Source organism: Eumetopias jubatus, unplaced genomic scaffold, assembly GCF_037043125.1.
Source record: "Eumetopias jubatus isolate StellerSeaLion01/CBP00866 unplaced genomic scaffold, mEumJub1_p1.0 scaffold_4, whole genome shotgun sequence".
Classification (NCBI taxonomy): domain Eukaryota; kingdom Metazoa; phylum Chordata; class Mammalia; order Carnivora; family Otariidae; genus Eumetopias; species Eumetopias jubatus.
This window is the reverse complement of record NW_028274810.1, coordinates 82,475,080-82,499,358: the sequence shown is the minus strand read 5'-3', so window position 1 is coordinate 82,499,358 and position 24,279 is coordinate 82,475,080. Positions and strand designations below refer to the sequence as shown.

General features: G+C 45.4%; 2 protein-coding genes across 2 annotated transcripts in view; one reads left to right on the top strand and one right to left on the bottom strand.

Moving 5' to 3' along the window:
• The window catches only part of RBBP4 (RB binding protein 4, chromatin remodeling factor), a 23,899-nt gene extending 15,302 nt beyond the window's left edge, over positions 1-8,597 (top strand). The window contains exons 9-12 of the mRNA XM_028113817.2: positions 1,578-1,654; positions 1,768-1,825; positions 1,913-2,023; positions 6,295-8,597. Of these exons, the coding sequence (XP_027969618.1) occupies positions 1,578-1,654; positions 1,768-1,825; positions 1,913-2,023; positions 6,295-6,360 (312 nt within the window). The 3' untranslated portion in view covers positions 6,361-8,597. The remainder of the gene's footprint in view (positions 1-1,577; positions 1,655-1,767; positions 1,826-1,912; positions 2,024-6,294) is intronic.
• Positions 8,204-24,279, bottom strand: SYNC (syncoilin, intermediate filament protein). Its single transcript, XM_028113816.2, has 4 exons — positions 24,227-24,279; positions 17,712-18,861; positions 9,890-10,014; positions 8,204-8,276 (listed from the first exon to the last, which is right to left on the bottom strand). The coding sequence occupies exons 1-4, from the start codon at positions 24,277-24,279 to the stop codon at positions 8,204-8,206; spliced, it is 1,401 nt and encodes a 466-aa protein (XP_027969617.2).

The window sequence follows — 24,279 nt, the reverse complement described above, 5'->3', positions numbered from 1 at the left end:
CCCATCTTGTGTGTGCGTGCTCTCTCTCTCTCGTAAATAAAATCTAAAAAATGGGAGGAGGGGGCACCTGGGTGGCTTAGTCTATTAAGTGGCTGCCTTTGGCTCAGATCATGGTCCCAAGGTCCTGGGATCAAATCCCGCTTCTCCCTCTGCCTGCCGCTCCCCCTACTTGTGCGCTATACTCTCTCTCTCTGTCAAATAAATAAATATATCTTAAGAAAAAAAAAGAACTTAAGGGTGGTCAAAGTTAATTTTGGTGTGTGAAAGTGGCCTCTGAATTAGGCTCTAGGTGAGCCATACTCCTGTGCACTTGGTCTCACTTAACCTTACTTTCTACTCTTAGGCTGCTCCAGTGAACATTATATCTTTATCCTGTCTCTTTGTCCTTGCCTGTAATGGTGCTCTTGCCTGGACAGTATCTAAATTCTTCCCTAAGTGTTGGTCACTGTGCCCTTTTGTCTGTACATGAAGCTAGGACTTCTTATCGAACAGTGCAACAGTGTGTGACTGTTGTACGTGTGGTAGCTAACTTTAATAAAATCATTATTGTAAGGGGTCAGGGTTTCTTTGTTTTAATTTTTTATCAGTTTTATGTGTAATACTGAATTTATAATAAGTACTTGAGAAAATAGATACTGTATGTGTGTGTTCTGTACTTTAGTTCTGAGGTCAGAATTGGATTACATTTGGTCAGAAGCCAGAATTAGTAAAACTAGATTAAGATCAGATCTTCAAAAATATAAGATGAGAGGCACCTGAGTGACTCAGTAGGTGGAACATGTGACTCTTGATCTCAGGGTCATGAGTTCCAGCCCCACATTGGGTGTAGAGTTTACCTAAAAATTAAAAATCGTGTGTGTGTGTGTAGGATGAAATAGTTTACTTAAAATTAATCTATTTGTTTAAGATTTTATTCACTTATTTGAAAGAGAGCGCCAGCAAGAGAGCAGCAGAGGGAGAGGGAGAAGCAGACTCCCCGCAGAGCAGGGAGCCCGATGTGGGGCTCCATCCCAGGATCCTGAGATCATGACCTGAGTTGAAGGCAGCCGTTTAACCAACTGAGCCACCCAGGCGCCCCTAAAAATCTTTAACACACACACACACACACACACACACACACACACACACACACACAGATATAGATAGATAGATAGATAGATAGATAGATAATGAAGTAGAACAAAAGCTGACATCCTGGCTTTAGTGATAGGTTATCTTCATACAAGAAACCATCTTACCTACCTGTCATGGTGTTTTTGTGTTTTTTGGGGTTTGGGGGGTTTTTTTTCATGGGGGGAAGGTTTGGGTTTTTTTGTTTTTTTCTGTTTGTTTATTTTTTAAGTAATCCCTACACCCAAACTGGGGCTGAAACTTAGAACCCTGAGATCAAGAGTTGCATGATCCAACCAACTGAGCCATCCAGACACCCCCTCCAGCTGTCAATTTTAATTATAATGTCTAAAATACTTTGATTTCTTTTTTATTTATGAAATTTTTTAACTGTTAAGTATAATTTAGGTATTTTCCCCTTAATTTTCTAAGTAACAGCTTTTCTGTTTACTTCATTCTTACTGTAGGTTCAGTGGTCGCCTCACAATGAGACTATTTTGGCTTCCAGTGGTACTGATCGCAGACTGAATGTCTGGGATTTAAGGTAAGTCTTGCATTGGTTACTCTTTGTGGAGTTATTTTCTTTATTTATAGTTTTCCAAATTAGTTACTTGGGATAAATCTGTTTTAACTTTTTTAAAAATCTTTTTGTGCTAGTAAAATTGGAGAGGAACAATCCCCAGAAGATGCAGAAGATGGGCCACCAGAATTGTTGGTATGTTCTGCACACTGAGTAGTGTTAATATAGTCCGTTGTTTATTGCCTTCTGCTTTTCATATCTTTGTTTTCCTCCCTCTTCCAGTTTATTCATGGTGGTCACACTGCCAAGATATCTGACTTCTCCTGGAATCCCAATGAACCTTGGGTGATTTGTTCTGTATCAGAAGACAATATCATGCAAGTGTGGCAAATGGTAAGTGTTGTCATTTATTCGGACATTAGGTAATAAGATGTAGTATCACTTCATACTTACAGACTTTATGAATACAACTGGTATCTCTGGTTAGTTTACTCCCAAGTATGACTTTAGCACTTGCTGCACATTATCATTTTCAGGTGCGTGCTCGTTACCTTTATCTGCTTATCCCACTGGTATCTCAAACTTCTTTCTCCCTTCTCCTTATTCCCGTTTTCTCCTGATTTTCCTGTTTCCTATATGGCTCCAGTGTCATCACACCGCCCCCCCCCCCCAGCTCAACCAACTTGAAAACTCAAGAGTTCTTCATTATCTGTTCACCTCTAGGTCTGGTTTACTTACCAGATTTTACGTTGTCTATCTGCACTGTGCTCATACCTGTACTAATCTTATAGAGAGCACACTACGTACCCAGCTTTCCTGTTTCTACTCCACACCCTGGTTATTTGGTCAGCTTCTCATTACTACTTGCTGGGCTGTTGCAGTAGCCTCTTTGCTGGCCTCTTGCTTTCCCTGCTTTGCTAGCAGTTGAGTCTTTGGGAATGGTCATTCCTTTGAAGTGGCTTGGAGCTGAACATGCCTAGCACAGTTTCTACCACAGTGGCACAGCATCAGCTACTGCCATTTCTCCATGAAATATTACTAGGCTCCAAAAACAGCCCTGTTCTTAATATCCCAGTTGGGAAGTGATCACCCTTTTTCGAACTTCCAGAGTGCTTGGAATTTATAATAAAGGTAACTGTAATGTCTTATGTATAGCAATATAAGAAACACTTGCCTTTTGGAGATGGATGGTGGTGACAGGTGCACACAAGGTGAATGGACTTAATGCCACTGAACTCTGTATACTTAAAAATGGTTAAGAGGGCAATTTTATATGTATTTTACCACAAATTTTTTTTTTAATTGCATAACTTTTGAATGATGGTAGCCTGATTAATGAAAAGATTTAGAAAAAAGATTTTGTTGTTTTAGGATAGATCTAGAGGCAGGAATAAGCTCCAGGGGAAAGGTTTTGGCTCAACACGAGGAAAAATATTTTAATAACCAGAACTTTCTTGGGGTGTCTGGGTGGCTCAGTTGGTTGAGCGTCTGCCTTTGGTTCAGCAGGGAGCCTGCTCCTCCCTCTCCCTCTGCTGCTCCCCCTGCTTGTGCATGCACTTGCTCGCTCTCTCTCAAATAGAAAATCTTTAAAACAGAACTTTCTTAAAGAATAGCACTGTTAGGGCACCTGGGTGGCTCAGTTGGTTGAGCGACTGCCTTCGGCTCAGGTCATGACCCTGGAGTCCCAGGATCGAGTCCCACATCGGGCTCCCTGCTCAGCAGGGAGTCTGCTTCTCCCTCTGACTCTCCCCCTCTCGTGCTCTCTCTCTCATTCTCTCAAATAAATAAAATCTTAAGAATAGCGCTGTTAGGGCGCCTGGGTGGCTCAGTTGGTTAAGCGACTGCCTTCGGCTCAGGTCATGATCCTGGAGTCCCGGGATCGAGTCCCACATCGGGCTCCCTGCTCAGCGGGGAGTCTGCTTCTCCCTCTGACCCTCTTCCCTCTCGTGCTCTCTATCTCTCATTCTCTCTCTCTCAAATAAATAAATAAAATCTTAAAAAAAAAAAATAGCGCTGTTAATCTTAGTTAAATAAAATGAAAAAGAGATGAGAGGTTTCGTGGTCTATGAGATTAACAAATTATATGGTATATCCATACTTTGGAATATCATGTATCAAAAAGAAATATGCTTAGTTTTTTATAAGATATTTATGCCATGAAGTAGGGAAAAAGCGGATTGTAGAACAATTATAATCCCTCGTACTAAAATTATTGTAGCTCGAGTGCCTGGGTGGCTCAGTTGGTTAAGCGCTGCCTTCTGCTCAGGTCATGATCCCAGGGTCCTGGGATCAAGCCCACATCCGCCTCCCTGCTCACCGGAGAGTCTGCTTCTCCCTCCGCCCCCCTTCACCCCTGCTCATCCTTACTTGCACACTCTTCCCTCTCTCCCTCTTCCTCTCAAATGAATAAATAAATACTTTTAAAAAAGTAAAATAAAATTGTAGCTAGTCTTGAATTTAATTACATGTAACTGTTTAGACACTTGTTTGCCATAATGTGGGTGGTATATTTAGGCAGTTTTTGGATTTCTTCTTTATACATTTCAGTATTATAATTTGTAAAAATTATGTATTACATGTGTAAACAGAAGATCTACCTTACCTTTTCCTTGTAATACACCCACGTATAATATAAAAAGTTGAGAGTTCTGACAGGAAGGTGAAATGTGCTGCCTTGGATAGCCTGTCAGTTAAAGATAGTTTAGTAGTTGCCATGGGAATGTTGTAGGAGATTGAACTGTATCACCTTCGGGCCAGGTTGTTCCTTTACTCAGTTTTTTTAGAATTGTGGTAAAAGAAAAAAAAGAACCGTAAAACAAGTAAATATTTTGTCTTTGTCCAAGTTCCTAAACCCTTGGGGTTGTCTGAGTGGTAGAAGTCTCTGTTGCTGTTTATAAGGAGCCCCTTTTGGCCACACCTGAGTTTAGGCTCAGGAGGTAACTTAGGGCCCCTGGCAAGCCTCAGGATGGGGCTGGTCTCCCAAAAGACCAAATAGGTGATTGGAGAACTTTTCAGTCCCTCCCACCCACAGGCAGAGGGGATTGAGCTCTGTAAAACTGTTGAAAAGGCTCTATGTACCCTCTTGATTCGATGAGCTTCCGGGTTGTTGAATATATTGATGCTGTCCAGAGAAGACCTAGAAGCTTTGCATTCCCTTCTCACCTTGCCCAGTGCTTCACTGCCATTTGGCTTTTCCTGAGTTGTAAGCTGTATAGTAAACTGCTGATAGTAAGCAAGGCAGCATGTTCATGACTCCAGGAGTCATTCCAGCAAATTATCAAATCTAAGGTGGCGGGGTTGGTGGGGGGTGGAGGATGGCTTGTGGAAACTCCTGAGTTGATAGCCAAGTTGGACAGAAGTGCATGGGTAGTCTAGGCACTCAGGGCTTGACACTGGCCTCTGAAGTGAGGATCATAGTCTTGTGGGACTAGGCCCTTAAACCTATGGAGTCTGACGCTACTTTCAGGTGCACTTAGTGTCAGGATTGAATTGAATTGTTAGACACCCAGTTGGGTGAAAAAGACACTATATATTTGTCATCAGAAACATTACACAATTGTATATTTTCCTATTCCTGCAGTCAGATTACAGGCTCTTTAAAGAGAAGACTATCCCATCCTTTGCAGCACGTAGCCTAGTGATTTGTGCATAGTAGATGCTAAGTAAGAACAGTAAACTTTGCCCAAATGTAAGTGTTTTCTGTATTTAAGATTATGCCTTTCGGGCTCCTGGGTGCCTCCATCACTGGGCGTCTGCCTTTGGCTCAGGTCATGATCCCAGGACCCTGGGATTGAGCCCCGCATCGGGCTCCCTGCTCTGCGGGGAGCCTGCTTCTCCCTCTCCCCCTGCCCCTGCTTGTGTTCCCACTCTTGCTGTCTCTCTTTCTGTCGAATAAATAATAAAATCTTAAAAAAAAAAATTATGCCTTTGGATGCAAGTTTTTCATCAAGTAATAGAAGTAGAGCTGATTTTATGCTAAAGCAGTTTTCTTTTAAAAATATTTATAAATTGAGTTTTGGAACCCATGGTTTGAGGGTGGGCTCTTAATGAAGACTTTCTAATTTATTTATTTTTACTATAATCACAGAATTATACAACCATCCTCACAGTAATTTACCCCTCAGAAAAACCCCCTACCCATTAAGCATCACTCCCCATTTTCCTCCAGTCCTCCCAGCATTAGGCAACCCCCAGTCTACTTTATGGATTTGTCTGTTCTTGACATTTAATATAAATTAAAAACGCAATATGTGAGTAGCTTTTTTTATTGCCAGATAACATTTTTATTTATTCATTGGTCATTTAATGGACATTTGTGTTGTTTTTACTTTTTGACTCTTGTGAATAATGTCCAGTAGAAGGACTCCTGAAGGTTGAGTATCAAGACAAATAGTAACCGTACTTCGGTGTTGTGGGAATGTCCTGATCTAGTTGGCCTGTGGGCCAGCTGCCTGTTTTTGTTGGGACACAGCCATTCATACCCATTCATTTTCAGATGGTCCCTGGCTGCTTGCATGCAGCAACTGCAGAGTTGAATAGTTGCTACAGAGACTGTGGCTCACGGTCTGTCTCCCTGGCCTAGTCTGTTTTTTGAAACTTTAACTTCAAGAAGTATCCTTCATGTTTACTGAATACCTTTTTCTCTGTTTCTTGTTTTTGGGCAGGCAGAGAACATTTATAATGATGAAGATCCTGAAGGAAGCGTGGATCCAGAAGGACAAGGGTCCTAGATATGTCTGCACTTCTTGTGATTTTAGACTCCCCTTTTTTTTCCTCTCAACCCTGAGATTGATTTAACACTGGTTTTGAGACACAGACTTTGTTTGGCTATCCCTCTGATAGGTACCATCAACAATGTTATTAGCCCAAACAGAGGGTGTTTTCTAAATATTAACTAGGGGACTTGATTCAGTAAAGCCACAGACTTAATATTTAAATTTTCTTTAGGAATTTTCTAGTAACACAGGTCTCAAGTAGCCACAGAAAGGGGAATATTATGTGTGGTTATTTTTCTTCTTAGGCTATATCCCCAAGTTTTTCAGACTCCTTTAAGTAAAGGCTAAAGTAAGGAAGGAGTAGAGCCAAGTAAGGTAGGTGTCTGAGCCATGAAGTATAAATACCACAAGATGTCGTTTTTATTCAGGAAATGGGGGAGATTCAAGTCATAAATTCCTATTCTAAAATTTTCCCACCTGACTTTCCAGGATGCACATTTTGCTATGTAGACCAGTCTCCTCTCAGTTTCTTCAGTTAAGTCAAAACTATGTGTTCCTCTTTCCCCCATATATTTTTGCTTGTTAGTGTATTTCTTGAGCTGTTTTCATATTTCTTTCCTTTCTGTGAAATGGTTTTTTAAAAAACTTGGGACCACCAAGTTGTAAAGATGTATGTTTTTACCTGACAGTTATACCACAGGTAGACTGTCCAGTTGAGTTGAGAAGAGTGAATTGATAGCTTGTATTTGTTTTTAAAATTAAATTAATCCTGGATAAGAGTTGCTTTTTTTTTTTTTTTTTTTTTTTTTTTTAGGAGTTAGTCTTTGACCACTAGTTTGGTACCATCTCTATTTTGGGTGACCTGTTTCACCAGCAGGCCTGTTACTCTCCATGACTAACTGTGTAAGTGCTTATAATGGAATAAATTGCTTTTCTACGTAACCCCATGATGGGTTTTATTTGGTATACAACATTTATCAGACACCAGTCTGGCTTCTTGAAGAGTTGTTCAGAGGACAGTTACTGTGTATGGTCTTTGACTATCAAGAGCAGAATTAAATATAATAGATCCAGAGCTATAGAAGAGAGCTTTACTCCTTCCCAGGGAAAGTGCAAGACGTAGACTTTCAAGACTGTCAAAGGCAATGTGGCAGAGAGCATTTAAGGCAGACTTTAAATTTGGAAAAGGTGTTTGAACCTTTGCCCGTAGAGAGGTTGACTCTCCCCAGTATGTTTTTCACTGGAGCCTGTATTTAGAGGTTAGAAATAATAGGCTCTTGCAAGTCTTTATCACCAAGTGCCATAACCAGATAAAATGCCTGGTTCTTTGCCAGTCACTCAATTTAACGGAGTACATCACTTTGACCCAAAATCATTTTCATGAGGGACAGTCTTTGGGAAAATCTGAATATCCTTAAACCTTTAGGTTCAAATCTAGATTGGTTTCTTTTTCCAAGTTAGTAGTTCTGAGTGTAGTGAAAATTATTTTGACACAGGAGTAAACTGTATGAGTCCACACAGACTTAAACTTTGTAAAAGGATTCATTTTAAAAGTCTAACACTCATGGCACAGAAGAATTCAAATTGTAAACCCATATCATGAAAATCGGCTGCCTTTTTGACCCTACCTGTGCTCCAAAAAGTTTAGTTTTGGGTCAACACAAGGCAAGATACATTCTTCACAACACTAAAGTGTCCATATATCCGTTATTTACTCTGTGCACGTGGGAGTTGCTGTCAGAGGACAGAAGGCTCATTTAAAACAGGTCAGCCAGTATTTGTAACTTTCCCAGGGTGAACTGCTTGCCAAGTCCTTGGCACTCCCTTCTCTGGAAAAAAAAGTATGTCCAAAGGGTACTTAGTGATCCTTTACTAAAAAGTTTTTTGTTGTTTCTGGGTTACAGATTCGGCCATACGTTTCTAAACAGCCCCTGCAAGGTTGAGAAAAAAAAGAATTAAGTTCATACTTGGTGCAGCTTGAAGTAATACAGTGTAAAGTTCATCACAGCAAACTTCTGAAGTTTAGTTAGTGCTGGTTAAGTTGGGGAGAGGGCGCCTGGGTGGCTCAGTTGGTTAGGCGACTGCCTTCGGCTCAGGTCATGATCCTGGAGTCCCAGGATCGAGTCCCACATCGGGCTCCCTGCTCAGCAGGGAGTCTGCTTCTCCCTTTGACCCTCTTCCCTCTCATGGTCTCTGTCTCTCATTCTCTCTCTCTCAAATAAATAAATAAAATCTTAAAAAAAAAAATTTAAGTTGGGGAGAGATTGCTAGAGTATAATTTACATATGATTAGTGATGCATTTCTCCTCACCAAATGCCTATTTGGGTGCCTCCTATTTACAAAACAGAATGAATGGTAACCTATGTGGTGGTGATGGGAGGGGCTAGCTAGAGATTTTCTCTGCCCACGTTAACCATACATGGGTATTAGAGTAACTGGGATTCTGTAGTTTCGTTTTCTTAAGATGAGTTGTTGCCCTTTCCCTATTGTACTTTTAAATCTGATCCACACAAAGGTGTTTAACATATCATTTTCCTTATTTACAAGGTTCCTAATCTCCCAAACTATAAGCATAATCAGTCATGCCTGGATAAAACAGGGTAAAAGAAAATGCTAGTAAGTTAGGAAAAGTATCAGTTACAATTGTTATTTGTGAGTTTTTATCCAAGACACAAGATTAACCAGGAAATTAAGAATAATATTTATGGGCATCTGTCTAGTATACAACTTGACCCAAACCTTTTTTAATCCTTAGTTTCTTTATCCGAGAGAATCTAGGACTTTATACAGAATATAAGAACATTAGTATATAAAGAAATGAATGAATAGGTGTATTGCTTGTTTCATATTTTAAGCAATAATCCTGTCCCACAGGCTATAATATAACAACATCCACTTGAGCCTTTTTTATGACTCGAGATTAATTTAGCCTTTTGGCCTCCTTTGTCACAGTCTGAATTAGGTAGCATAACTGTCTTCTCTGCTATTCTAAGGAAGCTATTTATGAATAGCAGATGGGGTAGGATAGGCCAAGGAAAGTAAGAATGCACAGAGCCCGGATATGTCATCCTGTTAGAGAATTCCTGGCGATAATTAGAGCATACTTTGAGTCCTGCTAGAAACAAACATTCCAAGTGACCCCTGAATGCTGAAACCAGGCAATGTGGAGGTATGTGTTACTTCTAACAGACTTGTCATTTGACACACTCTTAAGTTTTCTTAAGGCATTAGTATTGTTAAGTTAGGAGCAGCAATAATGCAAACACCACTCTTACACCCTCAAGGATCACCTTGAGACTGTGTCTCGGTTCCACCTGCCTGAGAAGTGGGAGCGTTAGCTTGTCCCAGGCTCTTGGGTAGCATAGCCCTTTAAAAAAAGAGATCCATTTTCCATCTGTCATGGATGAGCACAATTTGGAAATCATTTCCCAAGTCACTTTTTTGCTTTTCCCTGTTAAGTGAAATTTCCCCTGAGCAACATCTGCCCTCACCACCACCCCTCAGCCAGTGTTGGTAAAGATCTGAGTAGCAGCAGAAACTGACTTATAAGTGGAGAGCTCTTCAGTAAGGCTGATCCTTAGCTGCTCCATCTCTTTGTTCTTCTGTTGCTGGAGTTGTACCCCGCTCCTTAACTGCCTCTGTCGTTCTTCCATTTCTTCCAGCTGCTCCTGCAGTGAGAAGGCCAAGAACATCTCTAATGAACAGAACAGTAAAAAACGAACATTGTCCGTTACAGTTGATAAAGCACTTTCTTCCACATGGTTTAACCTTCACACCAGTATTGAGGTTGAGAAACAGGTTCAAAGAGGTGTTTGGACAAAGCGATCCTACTTTTGCCAATGGTGACCTGAAAGGAGTCCTGTCTGTACCTGCAGATGACAGTTTAATAGGATCCTGCAAAGGGTGGGTGGGTGCTCAGAGGGATTTTTGTTTGTTTTGCAGTTTTGTTTTTTAAAGATTTTATTTATTTGCCACAGAGACAGCGAGAGAGGGAACACGAGCAGGGGGAGTGGGAGAGGGTGAAGCAGGCTTCCCGTGGAGCAGGGAGCCCGATGCGGGGCTCAATCTCAGGACCCTGGGATCATGATCTGAGCCAAAGGCAGAGGCTTAACGACTGAGCCACCCAGGCACCCCTGTTTTGCAGTTTTCAGTGTGGGGAGGATTTTGGTCCTCTAGTTGGTACACTGAGAGTTTCATGGACCTCTGGCTCGGTGCAAGTTTGTTTTTGTTAGGATAATCCGTTTTTATATATCATCCTGCAACTTAAAGGAAACCAAGTCTTGGGGTACCTGGCTGGCCAAGTCTGTGGAACATGCGACTCTTGATCACAGGGTTCTAAGTTCGAGCTCCGTGTTGGGTGTGGAGCTTAAAAAAAAAATCAATTCTTTGTAAGCAATTATTAACTGTAATTCCAGGAGAGTTCAAGTACTAGAAGTCCACTTGTTTACAGGAAAAACAGTAAATACAAGTTTTATATTTGAACCTCCTTGAAGTCCAAGATAGCTCTACCTGGTACTTAACTGTAACATCCTATGCACATAGGTGCTTTATTAGGATGTTGGCTATCACAATTGTTAATTTCCTATATCCTGTACTCATTACACTAAAAGTGAATTCATTCCAAAGTGCTAAATTGGAAGATGAAGAAGCAATGCCCTGGAGGCCTTCAGGAGCCGTAAGATAACTGTCAGTTTCCCATTCTGCCAAAACCAGACAGGATACGTTCTGTAAACTGTCTCTGCCCAGGATTAATGCCTGAGGAGTGAGGTAAGGAAGATGTCAGCAAATCAGTCTCTGGCATAGTTGCTAGCTGGTGTGGATCCTTAGGAAGCATGAGGGAGATGGGAAGGGAAGTTGAAGTTGGAAGGCCTATTTTAAAGGGGTAATGATTTCACCTCAGATTTTGAAGAATAAGACAGGAAGCCAGTTTGGGTACATGCTGTTATTAGACGGGTCTAAATAATTGGTTCTATGAGTCATCCTTAGTATACCTGTAGCACATCAGTCTGCAGTGTTTGATACTCTGGCTGAATCTCAGCTTCCATCAACCTTATCAAAAGGCCCTTTTTTAGTGCCTTAGCCATACTTTGGCACCACACAGAGAAGCAGCCTTATTACCATCCAAGCCTGTCTTCTGAAGGGAAGCATCTGCATACCTCTGCCCCAGTTTCCCAAGCCAGCAAACCTGTATTTTGGTGAGGCATAAAAGTATCTGCTTGGGAAGGCAGTCTGTACCATCAGTGATAAACTGACAGGAACAATGTCACAGGATGAAGTAAATACTGCTAGAGCGACTGGCATTAAAGACAACCTCCAGTCTTGGGGCGCCTGGGTGGCTCAGTCGTTAAGCGTCTGCCTTCGGCTCAGGTCATGATCCTAGGGTCCTGGGATCGAGCCCCACATCAGGCTCCCTGCTCAACAGGAAGCCTGCTTCTCCCTCTCCCACTCCCCCTGCTTGTGTTCCCTCTCTCACTGTGTCTCTCTCTGTCAAATAAATAAATCTTTAAAAAAAAAAAAAGACAACCTCCAGTCTTAACACTGTGTAGTACCAACCAGAGTAACTTTCCAAAAACTGCTTTATCATCTCAGTCTTCAAAAGCTTTCCATCTTTTTAGTCTGGCATTCAGACCCCTCTAGTTTGACCCCTACCTCTAACTAGAACCTCCATTATTCTTTCATATGAACACTTTGCTCTAGCCTGCACCATGTTGTATGGAAACTACTACAGGCCACATGTGGCTATCAGGTACTGGAACTAGGGTCTGTCACCTAAACAGCATCTGCTATGTTATATCACTATCTTTTTTATTCATGTCTAACTCCCAATCAGATTGTAGGTTCCTGTCCAGCACCCTACACATAATGCTTGATGTGAAATATGTAGATAGTACGCATTCCATAGTTAAGCATAAGCGACCTACCATTTTCAGCTAAAAACTTTGACAATGTTCTCAGCAAATCCCTTGTACCACCTACTGCACCAGTCACCAAATCCTACACAAATATTTTACTTCACGTATCTTACATTATCTCTCTCTCAAAGTGGTCTTTCCAGGCTCTTTCAATTCATCCTGCACACTGCCAATTTTAAGAGCACTTACCTATGTGCCAGGCACCATTGCAAATGTTTCACAAATATTACCTCATTCCTTGCACGAGCCCTATGATGTGAATTATTACTAATCCCAGTTTACATGTGAGGGACTGTGGAGTCACAGGTTAAGTAATTTGTCCAGTTTCCCAGTTAGAAGTGGTAGAGTCAGGGGCGCCTGGCTGGCTCAATCAGAAGAGCCGCTCAAGCGGCTCTTGATCTCAGGGTCATGAGTGAGCCCCATGTTGGGTGTAGAGATTAGTTAAAAAAAAAAAAACTTAAAAAAAAAAGTGGTAGAGCCAGGATTTGCCGCTGGCTTAGAGCTCATGCTGTGCAACTGCTTCGCCGCCTTCTTATCTATCGGCTCTTCAGTGGTCCTCAGACTTGTGCTTGAAACCCCAGGAGGAGGCCATATTGAAGTGCCCTTGCCACAGTTAGAAAGTAGCTCCTCACTTTTACCATTCCATACAAGATTCTGTTTGGGGGAAATGGGTCTGTGGCTTTGGAGGAAACCTTTTTTTGAAAACCAGACTGAATACATCAAACCCTTTACAGTCCAGTCCCAGTCTACCTCTCCAGCCACATCTGTCTACTGCTTACATTCTTTATGATTCGGCCACACTGAGCTCACTTCCCTTAACAATGTCTTTTTGTGTTTCTATGCTTTTGTGTAAGCTGTTCCCTCTGCCTGGAATGCCTTTCCCTTGTCTACCCAATGGATTTATTCTTCAAGGCTCAGCTCAAACACCTTGTGAAGCTGAATGTGAACTTGAGCTAGATTGCCCAGGGTCAGAATCCTCCTTCCATCACTTCCTAGCCATATAACCCTGAAGAAATGACTTAACTTTTTGTCTCATCTCTCTCCTCATTTTTCACAGTGACTAATTTGTACCTCTCTCACAGACAGGCAAGGATTAAATGGATTAATACATGTAAAGAACTAAAAATATATGCTAGCTATTGTTAATCCTCATGAAATTTCCCCTGTGCTTCCCAAGGCACTTGGGATTCACAAATCTACTTCACTGGTACAGTGCCTTATTCCTACAACTATTACAGTGTTTATTACATTGAAGAATATTAATTATTTCATTGATTCTAAGGCTTTCACATTTTAACATCTCAGGTCAGGGTGCATTTTAAAAACAAGTGTCTTAGATTTTATGAAATATATTCATTTTATCTGGTATCCTTCCTGGACTATAAACCATTTGGGGGCAGGAACTACCCCCCCGCCAGCCATTTCTCATCTCCTCTGCCAGCACCTAACTCATTGCCTGGCACATGGTAAGTAGGCACTAAGAAAGTATTTGTTGAATGAACAGGTGATGGTGATGAAAGAGGCAAAGTTTACAACTGCAAGAGTGAAGTGTACCCTTGAAAAGTAGTCAGATGCCGTTAAGTGACCTTTGGCAAACAGTCTGGGAAGCCATTTCAGAAAGAAGAATTTGCTCACTTAGACCTTGATTCCCACTTTATGATATAGCAATAGGAGACATTTCATCAAGCGTGTTTTTCATAGAATGATCTTTGGAAAGCTGCAGCAACCATCAGATCTGAAACAAATCCAGTACAGTGATGAAAATTACAGGGGGGGACATTTTTTTTTCCAAGATTTTATTTATTTGACAGAGAGAGACACAGCGAGAGAGGGAACACAAGCAGGGGGAGTGGGAGAGGGAGAAGGAGGCCTCCTGCCGAGCAGGGAGCCCGATGTGGGACTCAATCCCAGGACCCCGGGATCATGACCTGAGCCAAAGGCAGACGCTTAACCAACTGAGCCGCCCAGACACCCCAAGGGAGGAAACATTCTACAACCCTCATTTTGTGTCAGAAAACTCCCCCAGAGGGGGTGCCTGGATGGCTCAGTTGGTTGGGTTGGGTGCCTGATTCTTGATTTTGGCTCAGGTCGTGAGATTGAGCCCCATGTCAGGCTCCGCGCTCAACACAAGAGTCTGTCCCTCTCCCTCTGCTCTTCCCCCTGCTCATGCTCTCTCAAATAAATTGAATCTTTAAAAAACAAAAAAGCTCCGCCAGAGGATTCCCTGTTGATGGAACCACTGTCCCAGTGAGCCTTGCCTGAGGTCTCAACACCCTCTGTGACTTCTCACCTCCGCCCCCTTCATTCAGGGGCCACGTTTATCCTGCATTTGTTCTCGAAGCCCTCCCCTTTCTTGTATTCCGCTACCATTTCTTCCCCTTACCTATCATAGCCTCCTAATTATTCCCCTCGCTTCTAAGTTTCCAGCCCATTTTGCACACTGCCACCAGTACTTTTTCTAAAAGTAGAGAGGCAGTCATGTTACTCCCTTTACTGATGCCGCTGACTACTGAATGAAATCCACATTCCCTAGTCTGGATTTCAGAGTCCAATATGATCTGCCCCAACCTAGCTCTTCAGTTCAAATCACCTTTCAGTTTTTCTTTTTATTTTCTTTTATTTATTTGAGACAGAGCGAGAGAGAGCGAGCTAGCATGATTGGGGGAGGGGCAGAGGGAGAAGCAGACTCCCCACTGAGCAAGGAGCCTGATGCTGGGGAGGGGTGCTCCATCCCAGGACCCCAGGATCATGACCTGAGCCACCCTGGCACCCCACCTTTCAGTTTTTCACCTCTCACATATTTTGCATATGTTGTGTTAAATATATTAAAATTACCTTCACCTATTTCTTTTTACTTTTTTAACGTGACTACTAGGAAGTTTAAAATTCCGTATGTGGCTTGCATATTTCTTTTGGACAACATTGGTCTAGGTCTTGCCTAAATTTCAATACCCAGCTCAAATAATACCCATTCTTCCATGAAGTGTTCTGTGCTTTAACCGATGACTAAAATAATTTCATTATCCTATAGCACTTTTAGATGCACCTCTCTTAAATCACATGCTGCTTTCTCCCCTGGGTTACAATTATTGTCTGTTTGAGTACAAGCTATTAAGGATAGTATTTATTTAAAAAAAAAAAAAGGCTCTTTGACTACGTTGTGAACCAATAAGCAAGCAGTGGGGGAGGGGATTGAGGGTAGTACACAATACATTCACTTTTAGGACCAAAAACCCCATTGCTTTCATGATACAAACTATAGAAAGCTTGACAAAATCTTGAGTGAAGTGAATGCAGCCATTTTCAACAGAGGACCTGTTCCTTGAAGGATGTATCAATATCTGGAAGGGCATAAGCTTTTTAAGTTTATCCAAAGGATGTGTGTTTCAAAAGATGAAAATACTGCTCTGAAAGGCTCTCACAGTGGTCCACGGTGCTTACGTCAGCATTAAACTGATATGTCCCCTGAGCCGGAGTGGCAGAAGTAAGTAAACCATACTCCCTCTGAAAGCTCACAGTCTGTGGGACAGACAGACAAAATTGTGTTTTCACTTAGTATTTATATCCCACTCTGTCTATAAAGAGATTAGGGGGCACCTGGGTGGCTCAGTTGGTTAAGCGTCTGCCTTCAGCTCAGGTCATGATCCCAGGGTCCTGGGATCGAGTCCCGCGTCGAGCTCCCTGCTGAGCAGGGAGTCTGCTTCTCCCTCTCCCTGCCGCTCCCTCTGCTTGTGTTCTCTGTCTCTCTGACAAGTAAATAAATAAAATCTTAAAAAAAAAAAAAACCAAAAAACTGGCTCACACTTAATCAGAAGTAGCTCGAATACAAGCGAAATGGTGACAATGCACTAAAAACAAAATGAGGACTAGAGCTTTATAGATTTCGTCCCAGTTGTGTGTGTGTGTTTTTAAGTAATCTCTACACCCAGTGTAGGGCTCGAACTCATAACCTTGAGATCAAGAGTTGTGTGCCCTACTGAACAGAGCCAGCCAGGTGTCCCTCATCCCAATTTTAAAACTGGGAAGCTTCAGGCAGAGATGGGACAGGTGGGACTTGAGGGTGAGTGCAGGGGGAGGGAGAGAAGGAACACGCCACTTAGCCTCGCCCCTCTTGCTCTCTGTACCCAAGCACAATTCATGCAGAATTGGAAAATTGAACTGAGGGTTGCTGGAGTGGTTGGGGGGTGGGAGGGAGGGGGTGGCTGGGTGATGGACATTGGGGAGGGTATGTGCTATGGTGAGCGCTGTGAAATGTGCAAGACTGTTGAATCATAGATCTGTACTTCTGAAACAAATAATGCAACATATGTTAAAAAAGAAAAAGAAGATAGCAGGAGGGGAAGAATGAAGGGGGATAAATCAGAGGGGGAGACGAACCATGAGAGACGATGGACTCAGAAACAAACTGAGGGTTCTAGAGGGGAGGGGGTGGGGGGATGGGTTAGCCTGGTGATGGGTATTAAGGAGGGCACATTCTGCGTGGAGCACCGGGTGTTATGCACAAACAATGAATCACGGAACACTACATCAAGAACTAATGATGTAATGTATGGTGATTAACATAACAAAAAAATTTAAAGGGAAAGAAATGTGAAACTTGTTAAGAGGGTAGAGCTTATGTTAAACATTTTTACCACATATACAAAAAGGACACAAGGAAACATTTAAAAGTGATGGGTACGTCTATTACCTTGATTGTGATGACGGTTTCTTGTGTGTATGTATGTGTCCAAACTCATCAGATTGTACACATTAAGTATGTACACTTTTTTGTATATCAATTACACTTCAATAAAGCTGTTTTAAAAAAGGAAAAAAAAAAGAATTGGAAAATTGTACCGTGGAAAGTGCACTGAAATATTCAGGGTTGGTCAGACCAGGGGGCAAAAATCCCCAGCTCAGAGGCGCCTGGGTGGCTCAGTTGTTAAGCGTCTGCCTTTGGCTCAGGTCATGATCCCAGGGTCCTGGGATCGAGCCCCACATCAGGCTCCCTGCTCTGCTGGAAGCCTGCTTCTCCCTCTCCCACTCCCCCTGCTTGTGTTCCCTCTCTCTCGCTGTGTCTCTGTCAAATAAATAAAAATCTTTTAAAAAAAAATTAAATAAATAAAATCTTAAAAAAAAAAAAAAGAAAATCCCCAGCTCACTGAGCCTGCGCCCTCGTCTATGAAAGCGATAATACTTGATTCGGAGGATTAACGAGAGGACCGAGTGACAACAGTGTCAGGGTGCTGCATGCACTAGGGGTGCAGACGGTTCTCAGCCCCTAGCACAGGCCTGACTGAGTGGAATGAAGAGTGGAGTAAAGAAGTGAGTGGACGCCCCAAAGAGTAAGCCATCCTTCCTGCACAGGAGAGGATCCTTCAAAGTGCCCGGAAGACTTCCCGCTCCGGCCACGTCTTCCCCCCCACCCCCGGGCTGACGGGCGGCACTGTGCGGACGCCCAGGGGGCCTACCCGGTACTGCTGCACCTCCTCATCCCGCTTTTGCCTCAGAAGCCTGATCTGGTCCTCCAGGTTCCTGTGCTGCAGCTGGAGCTGCCGGGCCTCTGCTTGCAGGGGTCTCAGAGCCTCCCTCATCTCTTGGATCTCGGCCTGGGTTTTCTGTAGAGCTTTGGCCGCAGCTTCTTTCCTCTCTAGAAGGCGCAGCAGCTGAGGCTCATACTCCTCCTCCAGGCCCTGGCGGCTCTCCGCCATGAGGTTCTCAAACTGGGCAGAGAGCCTCCGGCTCTCCTGGAGAAAGTGCCCGTCGCTCTGGCTTGGAGGCGCTTCCAGCTGTTGCTGTAGCTGCTCCTTCTGCTTCTGGTTGGCCTCCCGGAGCTGGGCCAGTTCCTCGGAGAGCTGGGCCGCCCGGGTGGTCAGCACGTCCCGGAGCTCGGCAAACTGGGCCACGTCCTGCCGGCGGCACTCCAGCTGGTACTGGTAGGCCACACACTCCTTGGTCACCTTGAACAGCCTCTGCTTGACCAGCCGGATCTCCTCCCTTAGCCCGTCCCTCTCCAGCTCCGCTTGGGCGTGCAGCTTGTAGGCAGCCAGGATATCCTGATGGACCCGCTGCACCTCCTGCAGGGCTGGTTCCCGGAGCAACACCAGCTCGTGGATGAGCTGGTCCCTCTCCCCTTCCAGCTGGGCCACAGCTTGGACACACTGCTGGAAACGCTCCTCCAGCAGTTCCAGATCCTCTATGCTCAGGCTCTCTGTGCTGGGACTAGGCCCAGCGCTGAGGCCCTCCTCAGGGCGAGCTTTCTCCTCGCTCGTGCCCGTCTCTCCCCCATGACCGGTCTGCTCTGGGCTTGCGGTCTTTTCTGGCTTCGCGGGCTCTTCCACATAGAGGATCTCTGGCTTCGCAGGCTCGTCCATGTCCAGGACCTCCCCTGGCTGCCTGGTCTCCTCGATGTGCAGTGTCTCCTCGGGCTTCTCTGTCTCTTCCACACAGAGTGTCTCATCTATCTCATCGAGGTCACTTGTGTCCCCCAGGGAGAGAATGTCCTCTAAGTTCAAGGTCCCCTTCAAAGACAGAGTCACTTCTGGGTCCAAAGTCCCCGCCTCATGGGGGGATTCAGAGTTCTCTTCTTCAAGAGGAGAACTGCCTTCTGCTCTTGTTTCCCTGCAAGAGAAATGACTTAAAGTGAGAGGACAGCCACAATTCCAGGATGGTTGGCAATGGGAGCCTTTAGGGTTATATCCGGGTCTCACATCTCAGAGGGCACTTGTCTGCTCCCTCCCCCATCCACGCACCGCTCAGGTCCCCTGACAGCATCCCCATGATATCAGTGTCTCGTCTCTGCTTACATACATAAATACATACCTTCAAGGCCGGGAAACTCACACCTGAGCCGCCCCAATTTGTTCCGCTGTCATAAGAAAATTCTAGTGTCTTCTGAAGTAAAACCTTCTCTGCAATTTTTTAATTTTAATTTTATTTTTTAAAGATTTTATTAATTTATTTGACAGAGAGAGAGAGAGAGTGAGCACAAGCAGGGGGAGCAGAGGGAGAGGGAGAAGCAGGCTTCCCGACGAGCAGGTGGGGCTTGATCCCAGGACCCTGGGACCATGAGCCGAGCCAAAGACAGATGCCCAACTGACTGAGCCACCCAGATGCCCATCGGCAATGTTTTTTAAAAGATTTATTTATTTTAGGGGCACGTGGCTGGTTCAGTTGGTTAAGCATCTACCTTTGGCTCAGGTCAGGATCCCAGGATCCTGGGACTGAGCCCCGAATTGGGCTCCCTGCTCAGTAGGGAGCCTGCTTCTCCCTCTCCCTCTGCCTGCTGCTGCCCCTGCTTGGCTTGCTCACTCTGTCAAGTAAATGGATGGAATATTTTTTTTAAAAGATTTATTTATTTTAGGGAGAGAATGAGAGAGTGAGGATGGGGGGAGGAACAGAGGGAGAAGGAGACAGAAACTTAAGCAGACTCCACATGGAACACAGAGCCCAACTCGGGGCTTGATCTCACAACCCTAAGATCACAACCTGAGCCAAAACCAAGAGTCAGACACTTATCTGACTGCGCCACCCAGGCGCTCCTTGTCTGCAATTTTTACCTAGACTTCATTCCTCTTTCTAGAATCAGACAAACCTAACTACTTCCTCATGTAAGTTCTTTAGACACCTAAAGAACAGTAACATCTTTCAATTATTCCATGCATGCCAAAGTGTCCAGTGCCCTCCTCATTTGGATCACTTCTTTTTGACTAGGCTCCAAATTGTCACTGTCCCTTGGGGATGGGTATTGGAAATAGTACCCAGATGTGTTCTGAGCAGTGAATCTCTGGACACTATACTCCTATTGATAAAGGCTAACATTGCCAATATAGAGCAGCTCTATCATATCGTTGACAAATACTGAGTTTGACTAAAAGCCTTAAGACTTTTTCACACCAAGTGCTTTTAAATCACATCTCTTGTTCCTGTAAAACTTTTCATCTTGTTGGGGCATCTGGGTGGCTCAATTGGTTAGGCATTTGACAAAAGGCTGTAGGATTGAGCCCCGTGTTGGGCTCTTCTCTGGGCGTGGCGCCTGCTTGAGATTCTCTCTCTCCCTTTGCCCCTTCCCATCCCCCCTCCCTCTCCAAAACAAAACAGAACAGAACAAAACAAAACTTCATTCGTCTTGTTAGGATTGGCCCATCGTCTGGCCTATCAAAGGCTCTTGAATTCAGATTCTGTGATTCTGACAGAGAAACTCCTTAACCCAGCTGCCAGTTGCCTGCTAGCTCAACCAGTTCCTGTTAAGGAATATCCTCCTGCTTCTTTGGCCTTCAGATGGCTTTGGTCCTTCCTGTTTCCAATGCATCTTATCTGCCTTGGATCTCTGAGCAATTCTTTGAAAATATAAAGTACCATGGAAATAACAACAATAAATTACACTTATAAAGATCTTATATGTGGGGCGCCTGGGTAGCTCAGTCGTTGGGCGTCTGCCTTCGGCTCAGGTCATGGTCCCAGGGTCCTGGGCTCGAGCCCCGCATCGGGCTCCCTGCTCCGCGGGTAGCCTGCTTCTTTCTCCCTCTCCTGCTCCCCCTGCTTGTGTTCCCTCTCTCACTGTCTCTCTCTCCGTCAAATAAAAAAAAAAGAGAGAGAGAGATTAAGTAGTTTGCTCAAGGGAACTCAGATACTCCTTGGGCACCAGTTATAAGACAGTCTAAATTTGAGTATAGTTTTCAAGAAAACTACTTTAGATATAAAGTATAAATGAAAAGCCCCTGTATCAAAGAATTTATGTCTTGAAAGAGCTTACTTGTGGGGTGCCTGGGTGGCTCAGTCTGTTAAGTGTCTGCCTTTGGCTCAGATCATGATCCTGGAGTCCCAGATTCAGGCCCGCATCGGGCTCCCTGCTTAGCAGGGAGTCTGCTTCTCCCTCTGCCCCTCACCCCGCTCGTGCTCGCTCTCACTCTCTCTCAAATAAAAAAAAAGTATATATATGTGTATATATATATATATACACATATATATACATCTATCTTAAAAAAAAAAAGACATTTAAAAAAAAGAAAGAAGAGGCCTACTTGTGTCCAGGTTTTAAGCTCTATATCTTAGCTCCAAGTTCCCACTACAGATTATTTTTATTCTAAGATTTGATTTATTTATTTTGAGAGAGAGAGACAGAGCATGCACAAGCAGTGGGAGGAACAGAGGCAGAGGGAGAGAGAGAATCTCAAGCGGACTCCATGCTGAGCACGGAGCCTAACGCGGGGCTGGATCCCACAACCATGAGATCATGACCTGAGCTGAAATCAAGAGTCAGACGCTTAACTGACTGAGCCACCCAGGTGCCCCCAGATTATTTTCCTTCTAAATCATTGTGTATTCTGTCCTCCTCTCTAACACCCCAGGAATCCCTGGCTTCCCATTCTGTGTCTCACGGTAGCCCTCGGGAAACCATAAGTGTGGCTTCACCAGACCCCAGACGTCCCTGGCCTCACACCACCCAGCACCCGCACTGAAACCTAAAGCTTGAAGACAGCCTCAACAGTCACCTAGTTTGTCCCCATCCCTCTACCAGAGAGGGTGTTGTCTAGATGTCTTCACCTGGCATCACTTGGCATCTCAAACTATCCTCATCCCTGGGCTGGCTACACCTGTATTCTCCGGCTCGGAAAAGCACAGCCCCATACAGCAGGTTGAGGAGGCAAATAATCCTTAAGCAGCTCTTTCCCTCACCCACGTAGCCAACTCTCTGAGAACCAACCGATCTCAGAAAGTCTCCAGTCTCTGGCCCCTCCTCACTCCCTTGCCGGGGCCCTACTCCAAGTCATCACCACACACCTGCACTTGCGTGAGAGCCTTCCGACGGGCTTTCTTCCTTCTCACGCCCGTCCGTTCTCGACAGTGCCCCAGCCCTTGCCAGGACGTAGCCGTGTTGCACCACTTCACGCACAGACAGCCCGCTGCCTAGCATAGATCCAAAGCCCTTAATGATGTGGCCCCAACAGACCTTTTCAACCTCAGCTCACACTACTCCCTGCCGCCCACCCAGGGCTTGACAAGCCAGAACATGCGGTAACACTTTCACACCTCCTACTCCTAGCCCACTATGTCTAAAGGCTCCAGCTGAGAACATACAGCTCCTTGTAGGCCACCCGATTAGAGAACAGTCCTGCACTACCTGGAAAGGTAGAGCTCCTAGCGACAGGAAGGATGCACCTGCTCAGCCAGCCAGACCCCCTTCGATCCTCAGTAGAGCCCCTGCTTTCCCAGCAGACGGCCCTCACACGCTCTTGCTGAGTCCTCTCCCCTGGAATGACGTAACTGTGTTCAAGGCAGGATTCCAAGGCTTTCACATGAATAGTCAGGTATATGATGCTCATCTTTTACCCCCGTTTTGTACGTGAGGAGACCAAAGCACTGAGTAAAGAACTCACTCAAAGTTCCATGACTCATAAGTAAGTGGTGGAGCTTGCAGAAGATGGCCTCTGGCTCCAAAGCTGGATGGAGCTCCCGCTGACCCCTCTGTTCCCAGAACAGCCATGAGTTCCAAAACAGGTGCAACAGCTACAGCAGGTCTAACGCAGCTTAGCATTCAAAATAGACTTATTTACCTACGCGTAAATGTCTGCTCATCCTTCAAGCCCTGCTGAAACTGCATCTCTCCCCCAAAGTATTTCGCAAACCCATTATTGCGTTCTCAAGGCCCTCTGTGTGCAGCTCATCATTGCACTTGGCACTCTGTATTACAGCAGTGAGTGTGTCCGTGTGTCCCCTGAGAGTCCATTTCCTAAGGACAAGTAGAGCTCTCATTCCCTGGGGACCTCAGGGTGGGGCTCTGTAGAGGGAATTCAGGCAGAAGCTGACTGGGATCCAAGGAGGATACTTGCAAGGTCAAGTGGCCCAGCTGGACGTAGAACCCTGGCCCCCTGACCCCAGGCAGCGCTGTTACCCCACACACTGTGGTTGCCGCGGTTACCGCCCCCCCCACCCCCCCACCCTCCCACCCCCCGCGCCAGGCCTCTGCTAGATGCTGCCCTCACACAGCTGTCTCTAAGAACTGGGGAAAGTAGAGTATGGGAGGTCTAGGGGCCAGGGAGCCGGCTCAGCTGGGGGCCCTGACCTCAGGCTTCCTTGGGCTCCAAGCAGCCTGCCTCTGCCACTTGGTTCCTGGTGCTGAAGGACTCCAGCAGCTCCCTACTCTGCATCAACGCCACCGCTAGGAGTGTCTGTGACACAGTGCAGGCATGAGTTGGTGTGTATCTGACTGTGTGTACCTGTATGTGTATATAGCAGTACAGGCGATCATGCGTGCAAAACGATGCTCAGCTTTGTGCTGTGCGTGACACTGAAGGGGGATGGCGTGGGTGTACGTGCACCTCCACCTCTTCGGGGTACAGTCTGACCTGGGGCAGAAATCCTCCCTACTGGCCCCAAATCCCTGAGCCACAGGCCCTTTCCCCCTAAGCAGTGGTGAGCTGACAGTGTGGATGGTCCGGGGAGGGCCTCGGCCGGCTGCCAAGGTCCTCCTCCTGGCCTGGGACGGGCGACCCTCCCCACCCCCAGCCCCCATCCCAGACCTCAAACAGGAGAGAGCGAGCTGCCAGAACAGACTCCTAACTCCAGACTGGCAGCCGCCCAGCCTTGCACCAAGTCTCTTCCACACAGCGAATTCGGCAGCCGGAGACCTCCCTCTCCAGTTGCATTTGGGGTGAGACATGAAGGAAAGCGAGGAGCCAGCGTCCTTGGCCACTCCGGCCCAGTGGCATTTGATGGTTGATGCCCACCAGTTCGAAAGGACTCATTCTCACCCAGCCCCGGGAAGGGGGTGGGGGGGCTATAAAAAGCCACGGACAAACAGAGGTGCCGGGACCCCGGGCCTTCCCCATCCCCCTCGGCCGGTGGCTCCGCCGGGTGCCACTGCCACACCCCGGCTGGCCCACCACCCCCAGCCAGGAGAAAGGTGCTCGCGGGGGCGGGGGAGGGGAGCTCCTCCAGCGCCCCCTCCCCACCGGACGGCGACGCGGGCCCTGCACGGTCCTACCTCGCGGCCTGGGCGGCGCCGTCCCCGCCGTGCCGGGGCTCCGGGCTGGCCAT